We start from the raw sequence: 24,398 nt of genomic DNA on the forward strand, positions 1-24,398 counted from the left end.
TTTCTCTTGTCTTTTTTTTCAGCATGGAATAAACCTATTACATATTGAAATACTGTATACACATTATTGTATTAAAAACCAGCTGGGTTATTTTGTGAACCTAACCTGGATGGATCTTGGTAAGGAGAAGTGGTTATTAACCTCACAAAGGTAAGTTTGTTTGGAAGGTAAGAAATGTTTGTAAGAAAACAGGAAAAGGTTACTTCAAAAATCCTTCATTGGCTTTGTGTATAGTATATAAGGTCATGGAGGTGGTACAGTATTACAGTAGTTAGCATTGCTGGCCTTGCACCATTGGGGTCCTGGGTTCACATCTAGGTTGCTATCTGTATGGAGTTTGTTTCCCCCATGTTTGTGTGGGTTTCCCCTGAGTGCTACAGTTTCTTCCCTCATCAAACAGGTTTCTTGAATTGAAACAGAATTGGTTTCCGGGAAAATTGTACTCATTGTATGAGTATGTGCGTTTGTGCCTTGAATTGGACTGGGGTCCTATCCAGGAGTGTACTCTGCGTTGTCCCTGTTGCTTGCCGGAAGAACCTCTGGCTCTCCAGCAAACCTGAATCGGAAGAAGCAGTTAGAAAATACATGGATATATAAGGTTTGTTAAAATCGTGTGAAATCATTCATCAAAAAACGTTTATTTTATTTTTAAGGGTCATGGCAACTCATGAATATGGTGCAAGATAGTACTTACGTTTAACAGGACACCAGTCTGTTGCAAGGCAAGACAATTAAGAGACACCAATTAATGTAAGTAGTGTGTTTCTGTAAACTAGAGCACCCACAGATAAAAAATGAAGAGAACACACAGACTCCAAAAAACGATTCTCAGGCTAGAGGTAAGTCCAGGACTAGTCCGGAAACTAGGAAGTGTTCGTGCTAACTACCACGCCACTTTAATGTCAGATGCGAATGGAATGATCTGGTAGTTTGGTGAGAGATCAGAAGACTACAGTTCCCATTACACACTTAACGCAAATAGGGTGTCATCTTAATTCTGGTGCACGCTGGGAAGGAGAAAGCTGTATCCGCCATTTTAACTCGTTGATCAAGAATGGAAAAGGCGTGAATAGAAACGTTCTCCGAGAAAATATTTGTGTTTTCGAATAGAAAAAGACGCGAATATTGTTCTGCAAAATTGTAAAAGCCTGGTAAGTTCTGAAGTCGATTTGCTTGAATATATTTAGTAATATTGTGCTTTTTTTTTTGGATACGTCTCCATCTTGTTCTCAGTGCTTTGAAATGGGTAGCTCTGTTTATACAGGAGATTCATTAATACCGTAATGATGTTGCGTTTATAGTGCATTTTACCGCTTTGAAACAAGATATACTGCAAAAATATTTTCATGTAAGTAGAACAGTATCGGCTTAATGTGTTTACATTACTTGCATTCTGTGTAAGAACGGAAGATACAAGTTGGGAGACTACAAATCAAAATCGAAAGGCTTAAGGTTAAAGAAAATTGCTGCATCCTAAATGCATGGTTAAAATGCAACTTGTCACAAGTCCTGTGCAAATGCGTTTCTTTAAGCTTTGTAATATCGTAGGCTTTCTGGTACCGGTTGCTATGTTACATAAGAGCGTTAAAGTTGGCTTGCTAGTATTAGCCCTCGTGGTACATTTTGTAGTAGCTAGTTCAATTCGCGATAGTATTGGTATATACCCATAAAAATGTGCCGAAATGCTATTTTAAAAAAATGCCGACCCTGCTGTGGCGAAAACTTAAGTTTTGAAGCAGTAACGCTATCTTAGATCTTAATTGAAATATACTGTAATATTTAGTTGAGGGTTTGGGATTCAAACGCTTGAAATGTAGCAGCGTGTGAGTAGTACATAAAGTTAACACGGATCGGTCGACTAAGGCAATGATTGCTCAGCCGGTGCCAATAATATCATGGTACTCAGCTGGTAAGAAGGGGACTATCCTATTCAGTAGCAGTCAAGAGGGGTCTTTAGTGCACATAGATCTGTGCTGGCTTGCCTGGACGTGGTCTCCACGTCTTGGGGTAGAGATTTCTTAGTGCTAATAATTATTTTCCAAAGAGGTCGGTTTTAATAGAAATAGGTGTCTGAGCTCACACTGCTCTTTCAGTGAGTAAGATGAGTTCAGTATTTCGAGTGTCATGGCAGATCAGATTTATTGGGTGCAAAACTATAGAAGGGCAAAGCCAGCTCCCAGCAACTTCCCAGTGTATGTTTAATTCTGAGTAAATGTTAAGGTTTTAGAATCCCTCAGTTTGTTGTCTTTGGGTTCTTCCTGTTTTATTTGTTTCAGTCAAGTTCTTAATTATGTTCTACCGAGACATGTTTTTAAATGTACTCTCCGCTCTTAAGAGTTGATTTTGTGCTTTCAACCATGTAGCTGTTTTTGAGTTTCAGGACCTTATTCTGGTGTTAGCTGAAATTTAACCAACTAAATATCGGTAGAAAGAAAAAATAACTAGCTAGTCATTCCTGCTTCTGTTTGTTTGGAAATTACTTTTTACCCATTAAGAGCTATTTGGACAAAAATAAGCAAGCAAACGCCTTAAGCAAAATGAGAAGAGGCTGTTTAAAGTTCTGCATGCTGAAGATGTTGGAAAAATACACTTGAAATAAGGTGTTTTTGAAACCAAGTGCCTGAGTGCCGAATCAAGTCTAAACAAGCAAGTATATCAATTAAAGGTATCAATGAGCGCCAGTCATTAGCAGCTCAACCGGAACATAAAACGGCATGCTTAAGTCCCTCATAGCCCGGTTTGATTACAATTGATGTAGCACTGTAAAAACTTCACTGTTTACTAAGTGTTGAATCTGCCATCGGAGTGTATATAACTGTTGGGGATGAATGTGAATTGGTACCTAATTATTTTTGTCTCTCTAGGGATCTAAACCAGAAACGCTGGCTGAAACTCCTGACATGGGATCAGATAAACGGTGAGACCTACTAACAATTAAAACCATCCATCATGTGTCTTCAGGGAGGTTTCATTTCTCTCTGAGCAGCTTCAGCAGTGTGATAAGTTCTTTTGTGATAAATCATTCCTTTAGTTTATTTAGTCCCTAGCTGTTTGACAATATTCTTTTTGATACCCCTCTGAGAAGAGTTATTTAGACAGATTGTACAGCTTAAAAGGGTCTAAAAATCTGATGTGCAGTTTTGGATAAAAGATATTTAGAGGGGAATGTGTGAAGAGTACATAAATGATGTCATGTTTCGTATCATTAGTTTCAATTATCAATTGAAAATGAAAGATTATGATATTTAGGTATTGTTACATTTTTCACTAAACTGAATTAAATGAATTCTTATTGTTGAGATGCTGTTGATCTCATCATGAGCAGAAATAATAAGGATGTAGTGTTTCATCTATCAGTATCCCTAGAGAACTAAATGGTTGTGTAAGTTCTGGGTTTTCCAATGGGAAAAGCATTAAAAACCATTAAAGGAGAGAAAGTGCTGATTGCATGTAGATTGCAGAATTTCAGATCTTAAATAGCAATCTTGCATATCAGGCGCTGTTATACAGACCGGACAGCCTTATATTTAACAAATATGTAGCTTAATAGAAACTTTTACAGGCAGTACATTTTTTGTTAATCTCATAAGATGTTGGTGATCTTTCATTTTCACCTCCGAAATCTTCAATCTTATTTAAGTGATACTTCAATAGTTTCTGATGGTCAGTCAGTTACAGAGGCACTTCACCAATTAGTGGTTGGAAGCCAATGAAAATCTGTGGCGTGGAGTGAATTGTGGTCACTCTGTGCAGGATCAGTCGCAGTGAACGCAGCGGGAGGTATGGTCCAGATCAGAGTCGGGACGACTTGGAGTGGCGAGAGCGCCGGGACAGAGACTCAGACCGCGAGTACGAGCGGCGCTGGAGCGATGAGCGCAGGAGCGAGAGATATGAAGAACGCAGGAGCAGGGACAGTCCAGAGGTAAAACTGTACTGCCTTAATCAGGGTCTACGGAACTACAATTGGCTAAACTAGTCCAGATTGTCAATTTAAGCTTCATTCACAAAACAGAAGTGAAGAACATAGTCCTAAATGCTCAGAAACAAAATGGAGGGGGGGACTTTGTACAGGGATTGTGCCCACAGAACTGTAGGCATTCCAAAATGGTGTGAATAGTGCAGACCCTTATTCGGCTTGTGAGACATACAAAATAAAAATCACTGGGTGTTTTCTTTTGGCTTGAATAAATAGTTCTGGCATTTCTGATGTCTCACTTTTTCAGAGGGAAAGAAAGCGAAGAAACAGCGACAAATCTGAAGATGGTTACCACTCGGACGGTGACTACCAGGACCAAGATTACAGGGGAGACATGGGTGAAGAGAAAGAGAGCAAGACCATCATGTTGAGAGGCCTTTCACTTCATGTCACAGAGGCAGATGTAAGTGGTTCGTCTCTTGCTGGGTTCTACTTTGGGGAGTGAACATTCTTTTGCCTTTTTTATCACCTAGGTAAAAGTAGCATTGTGATGAGCAAGGGGAAAATAAGTTTTAAAGAGCATCTTTTGCTTTTGGAGATGCCATGTGTTTTATGCATTTCTGTGGAATGCCATGGCCTCTGCGATGTCGGGAGAGAGGTAGTATTCAGATGTTATTAAAACTAGATACTGCCACAAAATTTTAGATACCATTTCTGACCGTTATTTGCAATTCTCTGTGTCCTTTGATATTTCAGATTCGCGCTGCTTTGGACTTGTTGGAGGGACCCCAGCCCGCTGACGTCAGGCTAATGAAAAAGCGGACAGGTGAGACCCAAGGCTGGGCAGCAAAGTTTTCCTCTCCCTGGAAACAGAAAACCCCCGACAGTCCACTTCGCTCCAATTGAAATAATTTTGCCATAGCGAAGGAATGAGCATAGTTTTTTTTAAAAAAAATTGAATTTTATTCCTTGAAAACAAAGAACAATTTCAAATGAAAAGTGAGGTAATGAGGTAAGTAAGCATAATTGTCCAATAATATCATTCTTCCTTTCAAAATATAACCTATTGCATAGTTGCATGATGGTCATTTGAAAGTCTATGGATGAGTGCAACTTAAAACATTTCAAACATATTTCTTGCTATGGCAAAGTTTGTGACAATTGTCCAGATCTCCCACTGTTTCACTTGTTGGGTTTCTGAGTTGTGAAGCAGTTTGACAGCTTGATTGTGTATCAAGGAATCTGACTAACACGACTCCCGTCTATATTTGAATGCTGTCTCTAGGTATAAGCCGAGGTTTCGCCTTCGTGGAGTTTTATCACTTGCAAGATGCTACCCGATGGATGGAGACCAATCAGGTTGCTTCAATCGCCAAGTCTAGATTTTACCTTGGGGATGAAAACAAAAAAAAAAAAATCCAACGGATGCAAATGAAGGAAAAAACAATGAAGATTTTTTTAAAAAGAAAACTGCAAATTATGAGCAGAAGAGGGTACTATCCAAAAAACACTACTGCGTGTGCTGTGAGATTTGTAATGCTGGAAAATGACAAGGCTTGCTTATCTTTTGAGCCGACTTCTTTTAGGCTGTAATATCCTTACATGAGTTACAAGTTTTGCTGCGTGTGGCAGCCAGTAAAGACACCCACCCAAATGTAGATATAGTCTGTTATCCAGACTTCATGGTTTTGAACCTGGGACACGTTACTAGACATCTCTGACTGGGAGTTTCCAACTAATAACGTGATTTACTGAGCGCTGCTGAGGATAGGGTAGTTGAGTAATAGTCTGCTCGTCTGCTGTCTCGGAGGTGCTGTTGGTGAGGGATAGGCCTCTCCTCAAATCAGCACTGTGTTGCCTGTGTTGTAACTCAAAGGGAGGGGGTTGGAGGAGACTGCCTGTACTTCCTTCCCCTCTCATGTGTAAATTGTGCTTTTTGTAGTTTCTACGTCGGCTGACGAACATAAAATTTGCAAAGCATTGTAAAGTATTTTTCTGTAATACTTTTTGGTGTTTCTGTAATTAGAAAGTTCCTTAGTATCCTTGTACCCTTTAGGAGGAAAAAGGTTTGGGAACTTGAGTATGAATTTTTCAGAGTGATTGCATCCAGTAACGTAACAGATTTATTCATACCCTCTTAGTTAGAGATTTTTCTCCTTCTGATACTTAGACGAAGTAGAAAAATGAGGCACATTATACAAGAAACATTCTTAATGGAATATGTAATTTTGGCTTGCCTTTAAACCAGAAGAAAAGCTTTTGTAGAGAAGTTATTTGGTAAAAAAGCATTTTAAAAGGCATTTATAATTCTTTCAGCATATACAAAGAGATGGGGATTGTGCTTAAGGAATTTAATCAAAACACAAATGTAAAGTCTGCATATGTAAAAAGTATAGGTTGAAGCTAGAACCTTTTACATGAAGTATGAGAATATTGTATTACAACAAATTTTTAGCCATATTTTGTCACCTAAATCATGTCATTTTGGGGAAAAGTATTGTCTTGTACCTCCCAAAAGACCATTCTGTGCTGATCTGTTATAATGATAATCAGTTTTTGTAATAGCACAGAGACATTTTAGACTGTAAGTTGGCATGGTTTAAGATATACTTTTCAATCTATAGTTGTAAGGTTATATGATTTAATTGTTAGCAATGTTTTAAATTCCAGGTTATGACTAATGCTTTCCGGTGGATTTAAGTGTTTTAAATATACATCACTGATGAACACCCTAGTAAATAAAACTTTAGGTTGCTCCTTATATGGCTTGAATTTTAGGTAATCTGCCTTCATGGACAGATTTCCAGGCAGATAGTCTGTTACTTTTCTGTGAGTATAAAGTTAAGAACATTTGTGTTTTAGTTTTTAGAATTGAAAAATCCTTTGCACAATACCTTCCTTGGCAGTAGTTTACTGAAAAATAACATGGTCCCTCTGAAGCTCACTCTCAGAATGTCAAATTCTGCAAAAAACAAAGAAAATTGGCATATAAGTACAAAACGGATAGATCTGTGTATGCGGTCAGTCTTTTTTTTTTTATTTGAAGTGCAGAAGTGAAACGTCTGTGAAGGTTGTCCAGCTTGTCCTATGAATACAAAGAGGATCTTTATTTTTTTTGATCTACCCTGTCTCTTTTGAGGCCCTCCTCGGTTCTAGGTTCACACAAGTACATATCTATTCGGAGATGTGCCCTGGGTTTCCATTTCACACTCGCTCTGCCTGTGAGTCTTGGCCCATTTTGCAACGCTCCCTCATTATCCGAAGACGAGAATGGGCCAAGGCCAAGTCAGTAGCACTCGGGTCCTCTACACTTTTACAAAACTTCCTGGGCGCGCGCACACACCCTGCTCCTCTCCCTGACAAACATCAGCTGACACTAAAACTTGGAGCCCGAGCACTCCCCAACACAACTTGAAGTGTGCTTTTCCTTGGGATTAATGAAATCAAACCAGCCAGCGCAGATCACTTGCCATGAAAAACTGAAATAATTGAGTGTATCTTCATCTTGCAGAAACTGCTGGTGATTCAAGGAAAGCCAGTGGCCATGCACTACAGCAACCCGAGGCACAAGTTTGAAGACTGGCTTTGCAACACAGTAAGCACCTTCATTTGTTTCCTCACCCTTGCAGTGTCACAATGTGTATGGACCTAGGTGGGCTGTGCCTCTGCATCCTTTCGTGTTACTGTGGTAGTGCCTAAATTTCTTTTCACTGAATTTATCGTGCAACATGAATGTTTTAGTTTTTCACTTTTAAATGACCTTGTGTACTTAACTGGTCTGAATAAACACTTCTTATCAATATTTTGTATATCGGGGGACATCCAAAACGTATTGGGCTGGTAAGTATCAGTTACAGCAACTTACTAGTTTGCTTGTCACCGAGGCAGCTAGTTCAGGTTGCAATCATCAGTAGCATTTTGGGTAAAATAATCTGACCAATTGCTTGCAGTGTGGCCTGTACAATTTCCGGAGGCGGCTGAAGTGCTTCAGGTGTGGAGCTGCCAAAGTTGGTAAGTGTCCTGTGCAAATTGAATAAATATGAAGCAAGAATGGTTCATCCTGACACACCAGCAGTTTTCTGCTGGGAACATCGCTGACAGGTGGTGCTGATTTCTCATCCCCGTTTGGTACACCTTTCATTTTTTCCAGTACTGCATTTAGCCTCTAGTGTGTCAGTTATTTTTGATTGTGCCACGTATTGTATGGGTGATATGCTGACATTTTCACTATTTAAATATCCATGTACAGTCTGAAACAAAATTATAGTGTTTTTAGTTTTGATGATTTGTAAAAAGTGTGTAAATTGCATACTTTCATCCTAATTAAGACAGTTTGCTTAAAAAGCCGTACTTAGTTTAAATAGAGGTGTGCTAAGTGAGAGAAATGAAAAGAGAAGCACTAATGTCGTATACACCCAGCTTTTATTGAGCAGGAGTCATTACACCAGGGGTCAATAACCTTCACAAGGGGCGTTGGCTCATGTACTTCTTACAGTGCCATAGTTTTTTAATGTCAATTTTTTAAACGTTTTCTGATTTTTAAAATTGAAAATTAATATCTATAATTGTGCACATCTTATTTAGTGCAGTCCTAACCCTTACTTTCCCTTGCTAAGTTCCCTGATCTCAGGCTCATAGCGAAGTTTGAAACTGCCTGTGTCAAGGCAGATCAAGCAAGAAAAAAAATGACCACTGTAGTCATAAAAGTATTAACTTCATAAATTGAAATCTTGACACAAAGATTATTTAGCAAGAAAATACCATGAAAATTTGCCATTGGGTGGCCAATGTGATTTGAGGTGATCTTTACAAATCCCTTCAGTTTTCCAAATTATAGCTGGGGAGCCATCAGTAACAGAAAGAATTTTCTTAATGTCAATTCCTCTTTACTCAAATTGATTAATAAACTGCTGTATCTTCCCTTGTAGCTGAGCCATACATGGGTTTTAGGCAGCGCAGCTCTTCTCAAATTCCATCCAAGTAACAGTATCTTGCAAGAATTGCTAACTGCGGTACTTCATTTATATACACACATTTTTATTTTGAAGAAATCCATATTCGCCTCTCCAAAAAGCCTTAAATGAATGAACGGCTAAATTTGCTTTCTTAGCAACTCACATTTTGTCCAAAATATTTCTTTAGATTTAAGTGTAAAAAATGTTATCAGCAGCACAGACTGCAAGCTTTCCTTCTTTTCGAGAAAGGATGTTGGGAGTTTTAATGAAAATGGAGAGTCAGGACCTTGGTTTTACACTTATCTGAATGGCAGCATCTTTTTTACAGTATAGTGTCCCCATCACTAAACTATGGCATTGGGACCCACACAGACATGTTTTAGAGAATTATAGAACAGTCAAGCATAGTTTTTTTTATCTTGATTTGTGGCTCATTAGACCTTTATTGCACGTGCCTCTAAAAATCCCTTTGCATGACAGTAATAGCATGTGTGCCTTAGGTTGCTGAACCTTGGGTTACACTTTTACATTGATAAATGCATGGCAGTTTTGAAGGAAAAGATGCATAATCTTCATTGTGGTTTTACAAACTGATGTTATGTTTTGGTGAGTAACATGTTTTTCCGTACTGTAAGTACGAAGCTCATCGCTCAGTGTAGCAGACTTCAGGACAACCAGTGATGCTCTTGGGTACCTCTGCATGTTAGACCTAGAAATGAAAATATCTGTGCTGCAGATTTGAGGTAGCAAGAGTCCAAGTCCTGACTGATCCTGTACATATCAACAGTTATGGAAGTGTATCACATATGCAATATTCACTAAGTCAAATACTGCAAAGAAAAACAGATTTGGTAGGAATATCTGGATAGATGAAGATTAATGTGCATAAAATACAAATAAGCAATAACATTATGGCATGCCTGCTGAAGGGAATGAATAAATTCCAGGTTAGGATGGTAAAATTATTAATAAGTGGCAATTACAGCAGCACAGTTACATTGAGAATAGTTTAACTACATGAGCAATTTAGCAATAACCAATTTAGTGAACAATCACAGCATCTGAAACTATCCGTTATAAATTTAGTCAAAGTTAGGTTGTGTTAATTCTGGCTGATCACTAACATCTGGGATACAAGAACACTACCTATGTGTATTATGTTTTTTTTGCAACGAAAGATTCTTGGTTTTATAACTTTATTGGACCTGTTAAACTCTGTGTTGATGGCAAGTAAGCATTTCATTGCTGAGACAAAGTTTGGTCTACTTGTGAAATTGAGGCCTGTTGTGCCTTCACTACAAACATGAACATACTTCAAGCCAAGGCCAGTTTACGTTTTGCCTTTTCAATTCCCTGACATATACTTATACGTATTATTACTCAAACGTAGTCAAAGCAGAAACACATCATTTAATATTAGAAAGTAAGTAATGCAAATGAAAGATTCCTTTCCATGTTTTGTCATTTTCTGTTTGAGTAGCATGAAGGGTTATTTCAATACAGTTTTCAAATTTGTGGATATGTGATGTGACCATTTTTCAGTGATTCCAATTTGTTGGAATTTTATTATTTTTATTATTTTTGTTTTGTCGGTAGCTGTAAATTGAGAAAACGATGGTGACAAGTGCCAACAGTCAGTAGCATCTTGAGCTATTGCTACTGCTGACTTCAAGCCATGCAATCCGTCTAAATGCTTAATGGAATGTGTCAGGGTTCCTTATGTCTTTTCCTTGTAACAGAAAGTGAGTCAGGCAGCCCAAGTGGAGCACCCGAGCCACAGCAAGGAGGAGATTACTACGGAGATAGTAAGGACTTTATTACTTACCAATCAATTTTTACACAGATGTATGTAATTTTTATATTACGTTTACTGTCTTTGTAAAAATAATTTCTGTGGTTATCAGTTGATAGGTACATGTTAACAAATAACGTAAGCTGTTACAGGCTGCACATTCACAAAATATATAAAAACAGTTTGTTGAATACTGAACGATCATTTCAGTGTAAAAGTGAAGAAGTTGTTTAATATAACTGTTGTACTTTTGAACACAAACTGCCTTTTGGGAATTATGTGGATTGCCTAGAGAATGGTGGCAGAGTTTCTAAATTAATATCAGTTTTAAACAGGAAACAGTTTATAGTAAGGACATAATCTTAATTTCATGTTTTAAAGTATTAATATTATTAAAGTTTTGTCTACCTGCCTAATGAAATTTTATTTTACCTGACAGCTATCATCTTGAGAAACATTGCCCCTCTCACAACAGTGGAAGCTATTATGACAGCTTTAGCCCCCTATGCCAATTTATCAGTGAGCAACATACGTCTCATAAAGGATAAGCAGACCGGTCAGAATCGAGGCTTTGCCTTTGTGCAGCTCTCCTCCCCTCTGGTATGTAGAACTGCACTCTCTTTTCATTGAATTGTTCGATTATAATCCCTGTTGGCAAAAGATGTTGTCCCATGCTTCTTGTCAAGTTTACATGTTCATTTTTTACAGCACATCCTAAGTATCAGATTTACCTTAGGGTATTGTAGAGATTATTAATAGTGCTGTTTGCTGTACTTGTTTAGGAGGCATCGCAGCTTCTCACAATCTTACAAGGTCTCCAGCCCCCTCTTAAACTTGATGGAAAGACTATTGGAGTGGATTATGCGAAGAGTGCAAGGAAGTAAGTTGGTTCACACTGTAATTTTAAGCAGTAATATGTTCTTAAACATTTTAAGTTTCAGCGAAACAAAGCCCAAAGGTGTTGGCTGGTACAGTGGAGCAAAATTTAAGGAGGCACTCTAAAATATACATCACTGTGAAAAGACCCTGCTTGTGTTCTGTAATATGCAGTACTCAGCATCTTTAGTTTATACAAGTGAGACTTTTATTTTTGTTCTGATAACGGCAAGTATTTGTTTTAATCAGGGACTTGCTTCTTCCGGATGGAAATCGAATCAGCGCCTTCTCTGTGGCCAGCACAGCAATTGCTGCTGCTCAGTGGTCATCTAGCCAGGTACTGGATCGGTAATCCCCTGTGCGTCTGGTCACTAAAACTCCACTTCGTGGTGTGTTAACATGTCACTGATCTTTCTAGCCACAGCAAGGATCAGACGCATCTGTGGATTATGGGTACCTCCAGGACGGTTATGCACAGTATTCACAGGTGAGAACAAGTTGGTACTGATCATTATTAGCCACTGAAAAGTATTTAATTGCACACAAGCTGTTAAAATCAATTCAAATTCTTTCTAATATAACCATATAGTTCAAAAGAAAAATTCAGTCTTTGGATTTGAAAACATGCTTTGGTACATCATCAGCCAGCTATTGATATAACTGTATATGGTTAATTGTCATTTCCATTTGTGCTTCTTTCTTCAGTATGGTCAGGATTATCAGTCGTACTATCAGCAGGCTGGTACTGTTGAAGGTGCACATGGATCTGGCTTGCTTGGTGGTACGTATAGGCTTACAGATATGATTTTAAACTTTAGTCTTCAATGTTGTTATAAGATTTCCAAGGCAGTTTTAAGCTGGGTTCTTTCAGAGCAGAAGAAACATGCAGCAGAATTATAGCACAATCTGTAATGTCTAAAAAGACAGTCTTTGCAGATATTATTTTCTAATTTCTTTATATGAGAGATCAGTGCTCATGTGCAAACATTGATCTTCTCATTGCTCTTCTTACTAAAATATTTGTTTTGAGTTTTTTTTTCACATGCTTTATTTATTCAGGTTTTGCAAACCTCTTTTCACCTGCACAGGCCTTTGGTTCACAGGGATTTGAGACAGATGAAAAGTGATCTGATTAGTTTATGCAGGGTGCTGGTTTAAATGTGTTCCAAATTCAATTAAGTATGTAACTTAGAAAATGCTTTCTGATCAGAATGTCACTTTGTGCTTGAAGTAATTTGTTGCTAAAAATTAATTTGAAATGATCTTGATATTTTCTAGCTTGCCCTGCTGTAAAGTCAGCTCCTGCTGCTCCAGGAGTTGTGGTATCTCAGAGTCCCCAAGTATATCAGCCACATATAATAAGCCAACCTGTTACACAGGTAGTGTATCAGTATTGCAAACTCCAGTACTATAAATCCTCAGTTAATTACATTCCATTCCATTGCTTTATCTAAAACTGTTACAAGAGATATAACGTGAGGTGCAGTGCTGTGTTCCAGGGCCTTAGAGTAGGTCTGTACAGTACAGTTATATAGACTAACAAACATTAGGTCAGATCTGCCTTTAATACATGGAATGTGTATTCCATGGATTCGTTTCAGTGCCCCTGCTGAGTGGCATGTTGTAGTATCTTGCTTTGCTGTTAATGGTTTGTATTTGTCTTAGTGTAACAGTGAGATCACTAGGTTGCTGCACTAAAGCCTTCACTTTATATGCTCTTCTTGCCCACTAGGTTCACTAGCATTCAGTTATTATTTGGATGACAGTGTGTATAATTCAGTCTATTCCTGTCAAAAACACTCAAGAGTATTTCCCTTACAAGGAGCTTGAGCACTGAGAAAGAGAAGGAAGGCTGGCAAAGTGTTTCACTAACTGGGTCCTCATATTAATGAAAAAATGAGTAGGGAATGAGTCATATGATGCCTTCGTCTTCACTCTGCGTTTAGCGGAGGTTTCGAAATTCGCATCCTTCTTAGTACTCAATTTTCATAAGAAAACGTTCGTAAAAAGAAATACAGGTGTACATTGTCAGTATGAGTAGCAGCTTAACTTGACTTTTAAGTTAACCAAGGCTTCTTAGTTATTTAAAGCTTGTCTGATTTTTGTTGTGTTTTACAGGCACCTCAAGCAACTCCACAAACTGAGGTTGCTTCTCAGTCCACAACTGCTGCAGCCACAACAACTACTGCAGCAGCAGCAGCAGCAGCAACAGCAACAGCAGTGTCTGCTGCAGATGACAGCAAATGTGGTAAGCCCCAGGGATCACAGTTCCTGAATTCACACTTGTGGCAGTAACGGAGTTACTGTAGTCAGCTTCAATTGAGAGGTGTACAGTATTACATGGACACCCAAATATTGTTGGGGTTGGCTCTTAAAAATGGGGTATAAGTCTTAAACTTTAGTAAAATTGCAGAAAGATACATTTGTGGAGATGGAAATGCAAAATAGAAAATCCATGTGTTGATGCAAATGTTTTGATCACACTCTAAAATTGCATTGGAGTACCTTGTTGAGTTAAGCCTAGGGTGTCAACTTTTTTTCAAATTGTTATTGGGATTTGTTTGTGACTTGAGTTGTTTTTTTTTTTCCAGCTGCTCCAGATACATCCACTTACCAATACAATGAATCATCAGGATACTATTATGACCCACAGACAGGACTTTATTATGATCCGAACACCCAGGTATCTCATTAACCTTTGCTGTATTTGAAGCTTTTTTATTTATTAAACACTGCATGAAAGCACAGGAAAAATCTGGACTTGGTTCAGCTCCTGTTGAAGAACGTCTTTTAAAGATGTTCATTTAAACCAGCTACTGAATATGTCAGAGTAAAATTGAACATGCCTGCATGGTAAAACAATTTTTATTTCTTCAAAGTGTCAAGAGTTCTCAATTTTCGTAACATTTTTCCCCATGGATCACAAAGGTCATAAAAACCTATTTTTTATAAAATCTCACCATCCTACAAACTACATCAAGTATACAGTGAAAAGGATTTTGCTTTATACAATGAAAGAATGATAATTGAAAGTGGTGTGAAAAATAAAATATTCAGACATTCCAGCTGTCAGACTTCATTCATCATAAGAGTGGAAGAGTGAAAAAAAACTGAGACACGATAACCTTCCCATTCACAGTTGACCTAACTATTTCTGGCTTCACTGACTAACTAGTTTCTTTGCAATGCTTTATGTAAAACAGATAAAAAGTTATTTTTTGACAAATAATCACTAGGTGGTGAAAGACATTTAAATTTAAAGGTTTGAAAACTAATGAGACATAGAGAGAAACAAGCTTTTTATCTATCAATATCTAGACAATATTTTATTCATCTGCATTGCAGTGTCGCTTGAATGAATTTGACTTTACCTACCAATTGAAGGAATGACTATTACAGCTTAATATTTTATCATGGATATGTCGCACCAAAGAGGGTGACAAAAATCACTTTTTTATTAAGTTGTGGTTCACATTGTGGATTTTTATATAGTGTCATTGATTTTCCACATCCTTTTTTACTTATCTCTTTTTCTTAAGCATTTTAAGTCGTCACATCTTTAGAGACTATACATGCATGTTAATGTACAACTTAATTTCTTGATCCCTTAAATGTTTAATTTCACAATTTAGTGCGATTGCATTGTTTATGGTTTACGCAGCTACCCACCTGAACTACTTGTTTATGGTTTGTTTATCTTGTGTCCATCATTGACCAAGTAGCAGGTATATTGTTTTATACTTTGTATATTGTAAGTACAGTAGGGCTGAATATTATAAATGGTGTCATGTATTAATTTCAAAGTTGTTAAAAATGCTTGCACAATGGGCAAAATATATCGGTACAACTGCCCTGGATACAGTTGGCCACCCTTGTAATTATAAAGAGTAGGAGGTAAAAAATTGTATTCTTTCTCCTTAGTACTATTACAACTCGCAGACACAACAGTACCTGTACTGGGACAGTGAGAAACAAACTTATGTACCTGCTACGGAGGCACAGCCTGCTGCACAGACAAATACCTCAACTCCTGCAACAAACAAGGAAACCAAAGAAAAGAAAGAAAAACCTAAGAGCAAAACTGCCCAACAAGTAAGAATCTGTTTTTTGTTTCTCCAGAACAAAATAATGAAGAGCTGCTGTTCTTAAAGGAATTTGTAGGCATAGATGGGCATCTAATTAAATAATCAATGTAAAAATGAATAGTGTTCGAAAATGTCTTAGTAAAAATCTGTAACTCGAGATTGGGCCACAGGACCAAATAATGTGTCAAGGTGCTGCATATTACAAACTGAAATGTTCCCCTTTTTTTCCCATGCAGATTGCCAAGGATATGGAACGTTGGGCAAAGAGCTTGAACAAACAAAAGGAAAACTTTAAGAACAGCTTTCAACCTATTAACCAAAACAAGGATGAGGAGAAAAAGGAATCGGCTGCAGCAGATGCAGGCTTTGCCCTCTTTGAGAAAAAGGTATAGGCGCGTTAAGAAGCAGAGTGAATGGAATATCATGTGAAAGTTGCACTCAATAACGCGCTTCTGAATAGAAAACTTCTTTAGGTTGAACTTTGTAATTTACTTTTTTTTTGTTTTAATTTGTTATTTTGAAAACAATCTGAATTCTTTTTATTTTTTTAGGAAAAGGTGCAAAGAATAATGTAAACCACTTTTTTTTTTCCAGCAGGGTGTTGTGTCTGAGAAGCAGCAGCTGATGTCTGAACTTGCAAAGAGTGGAGAAGAGGAAAATCCTTTGAAGGTAGGAATACCTTGCAGTCTAATAGAAAAGGCACTGGATAACCTTTTCATAGTGTTCTAGTATTTATTTTGGGTATATTGTGCTTTAACATTGTGCACTTGGATTGATTTTGTTGTCTAATGCTCATTAAAAAAATAATTGCTAGTAAACGGTGCAGTGCAGGTTCCAGTTTTATTACCTAAGAATTGATATTTTGGGGATTTACGATCATGTTTTTTAAAGGTGGAGGGATCTTGCCGAAATGGATTTCAACTTTTAGAAGTGATTAATTTGTCCTATTAAATGTCAGATGCCAGATTATGTGCAAGATTCATGCTTATGATAAAGAATTGAAAACTGACTTTCAACTAGGGTGAAAAAATACATTGGTGATGGGTATATTTTATAGTAGCATTGTATGATGTACAATAATGTTTTTGTTAGTGTGGGCTGGTGGCTGCGTACAGTGGAGACAGTGACACAGAGGAGATGGAGCCGCCTGAGAAGGGTGAGGAGGGAGCAGACAAGCTCACAGATTGGAAGAAGATGGCCTGTCTGCTTTGTCGGAGACAGTTCCCTAATAAAGAGGCTCTACTCAGGCACCAGCAGCTTTCTGAGTTACATAAGGTATGATGGAGGTTTGAGGTACCCAGGGTAAAAACAAAAGACATTTGGGGTCAAAATTGCACTGTTATCCCATCTTAATCAGGTGTGTGGGAGAGAATATCTATGTGCACTTCCATTTTATGCAAATTGTTTTTAATTTGAGAACTGTTCGTTTCATCAGGATATTTTCTTATGGAAGTATTGGTTAGCTTGAAAATGTTACACATTGCCATTTCAAATGAGTGTTTTCTTTTATAGCAGATTCCTACTTTCAGTCTTCTCTGCTTATTTCAACAGCAAAACATGGAAGTTTACAAAAGAACAAGAATGTCGGAATCAGAACTGGAGGCATTGGAGCTGAAAGAGACCGAGGTAAGGACCATTAGTTAATCCATTTCTGCTTGCAGTTACCCAGTATTGGATCTTCTAGCACAAAACCTGATTTTGGTTGGTGTACTTTAAATTATTTGAAATTTTTTTTAGTATAATTTATAATGAAGCTTTAAGAACAAACAGTTTAGGGATGAATACCACTTCTTGTTGTGACTTTCATAATCAACCCAAGTTTTGAATCGCATTTGAATTTTGTTTTCAGATGAAGTACAGAGACAGAGCTGCCGAAAGAAGGGAAAAATATGGCATTCCAGAACCCCCAGAACCTAAAAAGAAAAAATACTATGAACCTCCTACAGTGTGAGTATAAACCTCAGCAAAAAGACTTAAATTCGGCAGGCTGAATCCTGGCTAGGTCTCGTTCAAGTGATTATATTACTCCTGGAGTCCATTATCCCAGAGTCCTTGCACTGGCTTCTTGTCAGTTTTCGTGTTAATGAAAAAAAAAACATGTTCACCTACAAGGCACCTCAGTAACTGAGTTACTAGCATCCTACTTCCCACCTCACAACCATTGTGTTATTCTGGTCTCCTGTTTGTCCTCCAAGGTCGTTTGCACTCTGTGGGTCAGAGGGCTTTCTCCTGTTACACCCCAAAGCTCTGGATCTATTCCTGAAGATATCGGTTACCTTCCCTGAGCTCTTTAATATCTAGACTCTGAATCTTCTTTTTTAGAAGTGCTTTTATTTAACTGATCCTGTGTGCCCCTTGGCTTTCCTACTGTACTCTATATTCCTATCTACTGTCTCCTGTTATTGTGTATTTTGTTTTTGTCTGTAAAATGCTTTGAGAAGCCACTTTTAAAGGTGCTATAAATTAAAGTGTATTGATTATAAATTTGCACATCCTTTGATTTCACACTTGAAAATAATAGCTGAAATGTTAATGATCTTGCAGAAACTATGAACAGCCCACAAAAGATGGCCTGAACAGTGACAACATTGGTAGCAAAATGCTGCAGGCCATGGGATGGAAGGAAGGGAAGGGTCTGGGGAGGAACCAGCAGGGCATCACTGCTCCCATTGAGGTAAGTCCATGTTTAACCAAAATTTGCATTTCAAAGAATTGGTCACATGAACTACTTGAGTTGATGTCCTCATGTTGCCACTCTGATCAATATAAACTCACACCTTATCAACATGCAAACCAATTAAGAGCAAAAAATGAAAAGGTCTTCCTTTCTAGCCATTCTATTTTCACTACAGAATCTCATTTCAGAATGAGTAACATGGTCTGTAATGTTCATAAACCATTAAACTTCTTTAAAATGTTTAAAACACGGTTTTAAACTGGAATTGCTTGTGACTTGCACATCTTTTGATCATCTTTCAATGTACTTTTTTGAAAGGTGCCTCATTTATAATTTTTAACAGTTAAATGTGATTTCTATATAAGCTGTGAGAAAGTAAGTATAGCATCATATTAGAATTTTCTTTGTAAAATTCCTCTAAACACCACCATTCATAATTTCATTCAACCATCTGAATTTCTTGTTAAAACACTTTTACATACTTTTTAATTAGGACATTGCATCAGGTCACGAACTAATAAAAAGGCAGGTAGACAAACTTGGGGCATTACTAATATAAATTTGTTTTATTGCAGAAATGTCACCTTGTTTCCATCAAAAATGTTGCTTGTGTGTCTCTATTGATATAGTTTTGGACTTTCGCTACATTCAGTGCACTATTTAGGGGTTACAAATGTTCGAAGCAGGTCTTTGAGACCCATAGTTTCGTATGTGCAGGTTCCAAAGGTCACTGTTCTGTTTTCTCCTCCAGACACAGTTAAGGATGAAAGGTGCCGGACTAGGGACAAAGGGCAGTTCATATGGTGTGTCTGCATCAGATTCCTACAAGGATGCTGTCCGTAAAGCCATGTTTGCACGGTTCACAGAAATGGAATAAACTGTCTGTTCTTCGGGACATTGGTAATCTTGCCTCTTTAGGACCTGGCCTTGTAGAAGAGGTGCTGCTTTCAATATGAAGGGCTTGAGTAAAGTTTTCTACCTTTTGAGACAAGCCGCTTGGAATATTCATGCACCTTCCCCCATTCAGAGGTAGGGGAAGGGGGACCCCAAACAAATCACACCTTCTCTTTGGTTTCATTGAATCCTCACTGATCCCAAACCTCCATTCCTGGAAAAAATACACTGCAGGGAAGAAGCAGGTAGTGACAGCCTGAAGCTCAGCCATTGATTTGGAGATTACATAAACCTCATTTCATTAGAAAGCTAAGTGTGCTTGCTCTTAGCTACCCCAAACCATGGTGTCTGTTGCCCTTCAACGGAAGATCTGTTTGGCCTTGAAACATCAGAACTCCAGTGTTTACAGTTCTTGTTTCCCATGCAGTACCAAGAAAAGTGACCGGAAAGAAATATCTTTATTTAATATCTGTATATAATGTATATGAAAAAGACCCGTTTGGGAAGGAAATGATTTTCAGTCATCTTTCATTATTTTTGTTTCTTCTATGACGTCCTGCCTTTTCATTTGTGTGCGTTCAAAATGTACAGTTTGTATTATAGATTTTTTTTGTACAGACCAAATTAGTGTTGTCTGAATGTTTTTTTTTTCCATCTAAAATAAACAAACTGAATCCAACCTCAAAGTCTTGTTTTATTCTGAATGGGCTGCCTTGATTGCACTAGCATAATAAACCAGTTGTTCCAAACCCTGGACAGGGCAGATCTGTTTTCTGGTTTTTACTCCAGCCAAAATCTTAATTACAGGCTTATTTTGGTTTATTTAGGCCCATATTTTAAAATTTGGTTTTAACTCTTAAATTTTTGTAACGGTGTTTGTAATTTGTTTTAATGAGGTATGAATTTTTGAGTTTCAGAACTCCTTGTGTTCCTTCATATGGAGAAGAGTTCTGAAACTCAAAAATTCATACCTCATTAAAACAAATTACAAACACAAGGAAAAAAACTGTGGGAATGTTTGATAAATTCCATTTTACAGTATTGATCTTATATTGCATATCAAGTCAGAAATGAGGGTAAGCAAGTCAAGATAACTAGAAGTCCATAATTGTGATCAAATATGCACTGGTGATTTAGATATCAGGTGAATTGAAAACCAGCATAATGGTCCCCTAGTACCAGGTAATAACTTTTCTAAATGCATAGACTCCTGTTCTAATTTTTGAAATATGCTCAGAAGCTCCTTTGGTGCTTTTTGAGTGGAGGTGTTGGGCTCCATTACCATGAATTCCACTCCTCATGGATGATCTATCGGATGCTGATTTGTTACCTATTAGCTTAAAGCCAAATGGCCTATGACATTTGTGTAGCATGATTTGCTGTTAGGGAAGCATGGTGGTTTACTGGTTGGCATTGCTGCCTCGCAGAGCTGTGGCCCTGGGTTCAGTTCCTGGGGTGCTATGTGTGTGGAGCTTTTATGTTCTCCCCGTGTTGACTGGGTGCTTTAGCTTACTCCTACAGTCCATAGACATACTGGTAGGTTAATTTGCTTCCCATGAAATTGGCCTTGTGTGCCCTGTGATGGAATGGCTTCCCATCCAAGGGGTATCCTACCTTGCCTGTGACCGTCAATGGCATAAAGCAGTTAGAAAATGGAAGAATGTCCTGTTTAGATATATGCAAAGAGTATGTATCATTTATCCATGGCCTGGATTCACGGAACTTCCACATTTTGTTAGAAGGCACTATGAGCAATGCAGCCAACAAAAGCTGCTCGATATGTAAGAAAAGAGGTTTAGTTTTGAAACTCTGGAAAGATTATGTGATGTAGTGTTAGGAAAACATTGTGAACACTAGATGGCAGTATAACCATAATTTAATCCATTGTGTTTTTCCAAAGATGAAGGTCACAGACTGCAGACAATTTCTTGAAATGCATCCATTATAGAAGACATCTACACTCAAGCACATATGAAAGAGTGTGAAGAAAGTTCGGAGTAAAGCTCAAGGACATTATTATGCACAGTTCATGTTGTGTTTTTAGTGAATTGTTTCTCTTTGGTATTCATTTTAAGATATGAAACTGTAGGACGGATAAAGGGATTTGAATAATTATCAGTAGAAATGTTTTTTGTGGCACATAGGAAACATACTGAGGATAAATCAAAAGAAATGCTTATATTCAAAGGAAAATCATAATTTTGTTTTTTACTGACTGTGCAACACCTTCCTTTGTTTGACTTTGCTCTCTTGAACATTTATAAATGAAAGAGCTCAACCAAATTGTACCTCTGTGAGCCTAATAAAGTAGCCATATTTCAAGTTTAATGCTATAAACCCTTTCAAACCTGATGTTTTATCTTGAAACTGTGATTGCACTCAAAAAGCATAATATGGTCTTTAAGGAACAGGTTACAAATGCCTCTGACATGGAAGTCACCTGAGTATTCAAAGTATTCATGTCTGCAGCTACCTTGTGATGCTGTGGTGGTTGAGAATTGTGTGCAGTGCTTGCATTGCTTAGAGGATGTGCTCTGTGCTGCAGAAAGACCACCTTTGCCAGCTGCAAATTTGAATTTTGTACTGTCCAGTTCTGGTTTGAAATCACCTCTGTTGGGGGTGCTTCATATTCTTTCTGACTGGTTCGGGTGAACTGTGACTTTCTTCTTTTCATTCTAGCTGAGCTAATTGATGCTTGTTTAGACATTTGTTTTCCTGTTTCTGCATTCAGTTCTTAGTCTTCAAAATACTTGACTGCAAACTTATTGTTCCTCAGCTTCAGCACACAGAATGTTATGCAGATTCTCCTCAGCTTGTCAAGACTTGACAAGAGGTGAGACTAAATCAAAAACTCCCATACTCTGAAATTGGTACGGGGTTGATGACAATTACATTTTAGTCCCATTTTAATCTTTAAGGGACTAAAGCAAATTTAAGAGCATTTCTCAAATTTGATTGATGATTTATTGTCTGCTCTCCAGTAGATACAAGGGTCTCCTTGGACCAGGACTGGAAGCCACTATACAATACAATTTTGGACAACTGACAACTGTTTTGACATGTACCAAGCCCTTTTTTCTATTACAAGAAACATTTTTGGGTGTCAGGAAATGTTCTGTGCTTGCACAGATTTTCCTAGGCTTAAAATTAAATGTGTCTCCAATAAATCTGTGTAGTATGATCTACCAATAATGCTGACCATGTCAAGAGGCAAAAAGGGACTGCAGGGACCTTGATATGAGTTTCAGTGTTTAACTGAACTGTTCTGCTGTTAAGGAAGGAAGGCTGGTTTCTGCTGTGATGTGGACTCCCAGGTACCAAATAAGTGAGGTCACAGGGACACCGGACTTCTCCAGCTGCTCTCTTGGTTGCTTTCCACTGCGTAATCTGGAGTGAGGGTGACTCACACAGGAATCTGATGGTAATTAATAATAATAATTCCTTACAGTTATATAGCGCTTTTCTGGACACTCCACTCACAGCGCTTTACTGGTGATGGGGACTCACCTCCACCATCACCAATGTGTAGCCCCCACCTGGATGATGCGACGACAGCCATAGTGCGCCAGAACACTCACGACACATCAGCTATCAGTGGGGAGGAGAGCAGAGTAATGAAGCCAATATAGATGAGGATTATTAGGAGGCCATGATTGGTAAGGGCCAATGGGAAATTTGGCCAGGATGCCGGGGTTACAGCCCTACTCTTTTCGAGAAACACCCTGGGATTTTTAATGACCACAGAGAGTCAGGACCTCGGTTTTACGTCTCATCCGAAGGACGGGGCCTGTTTACAGTATAGTGTCCCCGTCACTATACTGGGGCATTAGGACCCACATGGACTGCAGGGTGAGTGCCCCCTGCTGGCCCCACTAACACCTCTTCAAGCAGCAACCTTAGTTTTTCTCAGGAGTTCTCCCATCGAGGTACTGACTAGGCTCGAGAAGTGATAGTAATAGATGATGAATACATGTTTGATAGCCCACATTTCTATTAAAGTGAGGAAAAAGTTGAAGACCCCAACTAGTCTAAGCTTGTACAGCTATTTGAGAAGGCGTGAGCTCATTTTATCCTGTTCAAGAAGCTGAAAATTCTTCAGATCCTGAAAGGACTACTATAAGATTTCATGGATTAAATTGTTTAGAGGTAGCTGTCTAGAGTAGCTTCTAAAAGGCATGTTCCATCTTTGACACAGTTTTACAACACCAATTGAGGTCTATTAATAACCTTATTTCTTAATGTATTTGAAAAAAAAAAGAAAGTCCTTTGTTTTTCAACAAGCCATGGCACAAGATGTGCTCATGTGATTTGATGCCACAGTCTAGCCCAGTTTGTTCTGATTGATGATAAAAGGCTAACTGAAAATATTTTCATGACAGCATCCTTTATGTTTCAAGTTGATTAATTTTATGAATGCAATTGCAGATACTGTATATCTTAAAGAATGAGCAGTGAATAAAACAAAGGCTGTTATGTCTGGCTACCTTCAAGGCTTCTTGCTGAAACCAGGCTCAGATTTTCAAGACATGTGCTTCAATAGTGTTAAAAACCCCATTATTGTTATTGTTGTAATCCGTTGTGGACCGTTTCATTCTAGTTATCATCCACACTGCTGTTACTGTAGTGTTCAGCTAGTCAAATCTGTAAAAGACCTGGTACTGTATATCTTTATCAGCTCCCTTGTCTCCTAAGTAAACAGCGGCTGGTAATTAACATTGACTGAATCCCTGAATCTCCATAAAATAGATTGCTTTTTCAAGATAGTCACTACTGAGGCATTGTTATATGTTAAATTAGTTATTTTTCAATAATCAAAAAGACACCTTCATTAAGGGGCTATGTAAATAAGCTAGATAGTACAACAAGAATATGAGTCTTATAAGGATGTGGATGTCTGAATGTCAGCAATTCCTGATCTGCAATGTCAGCTGCATTGCTCTGGCCAGTGTTTGAGACATTGGACAAAAGTTTATCTTCATTTCTTGCACTACTTTTGTTAAATATGAGTTTGGCAAAGACACTGAGGTTAGTAAACCCATTCTTCACAAAGGGTCATGGTATCATTAAAAACAGCAGGTTGTCCAGTTATCTTGGGTTGCTGCTTACTAAAATGAGTGACATTTATGACGGCATAGTGTTCTCCTTCAACACAGTGGAGAACAAATGAACAAACGTCACCTCCTGGACCACCAAAGCCACTATC

General features: G+C 38.0%; 1 protein-coding gene across 2 annotated transcripts; it reads left to right on the plus strand.

The window, feature by feature from the left end:
- Nucleotides 1-2,799: 2,799 nt before the first annotated feature.
- rbm5 (RNA binding motif protein 5) lies at nucleotides 2,800-19,874 on the plus strand. 2 transcript variants are annotated; one of them, XM_088636397.1, is made up of 24 exons: nucleotides 2,800-2,917; nucleotides 3,754-3,922; nucleotides 4,224-4,379; nucleotides 4,673-4,742; nucleotides 5,202-5,275; nucleotides 7,428-7,511; nucleotides 7,867-7,927; nucleotides 10,611-10,676; nucleotides 11,103-11,263; nucleotides 11,446-11,543; nucleotides 11,789-11,876; nucleotides 11,958-12,026; nucleotides 12,245-12,320; nucleotides 12,818-12,918; nucleotides 13,658-13,787; nucleotides 14,131-14,222; nucleotides 15,461-15,631; nucleotides 15,861-16,010; nucleotides 16,219-16,293; nucleotides 16,717-16,899; nucleotides 17,176-17,250; nucleotides 17,474-17,571; nucleotides 18,169-18,298; nucleotides 19,053-19,874. In XM_088636397.1, the coding sequence occupies exons 1-24, from the start codon at nucleotides 2,901-2,903 to the stop codon at nucleotides 19,176-19,178; spliced, it is 2,520 nt and encodes an 839-aa protein (XP_088492523.1). In that variant the 5' UTR covers nucleotides 2,800-2,900; the 3' UTR covers nucleotides 19,179-19,874. The 2 variants fall into 2 exon arrangements, with proteins under 2 accessions (XP_088492523.1, XP_088492524.1); XM_088636398.1 differs by having other exon boundaries at nucleotides 16,222-16,293.
- The last annotated feature ends 4,524 nt before the right edge of the window (nucleotides 19,875-24,398 follow it).

Source organism: Lepisosteus platostomus, chromosome 6 (genome assembly GCF_059453375.1).
Source record: "Lepisosteus platostomus isolate fLepPlt1 chromosome 6, fLepPlt1.hap1, whole genome shotgun sequence".
Classification (NCBI taxonomy): domain Eukaryota; kingdom Metazoa; phylum Chordata; class Actinopteri; order Semionotiformes; family Lepisosteidae; genus Lepisosteus; species Lepisosteus platostomus.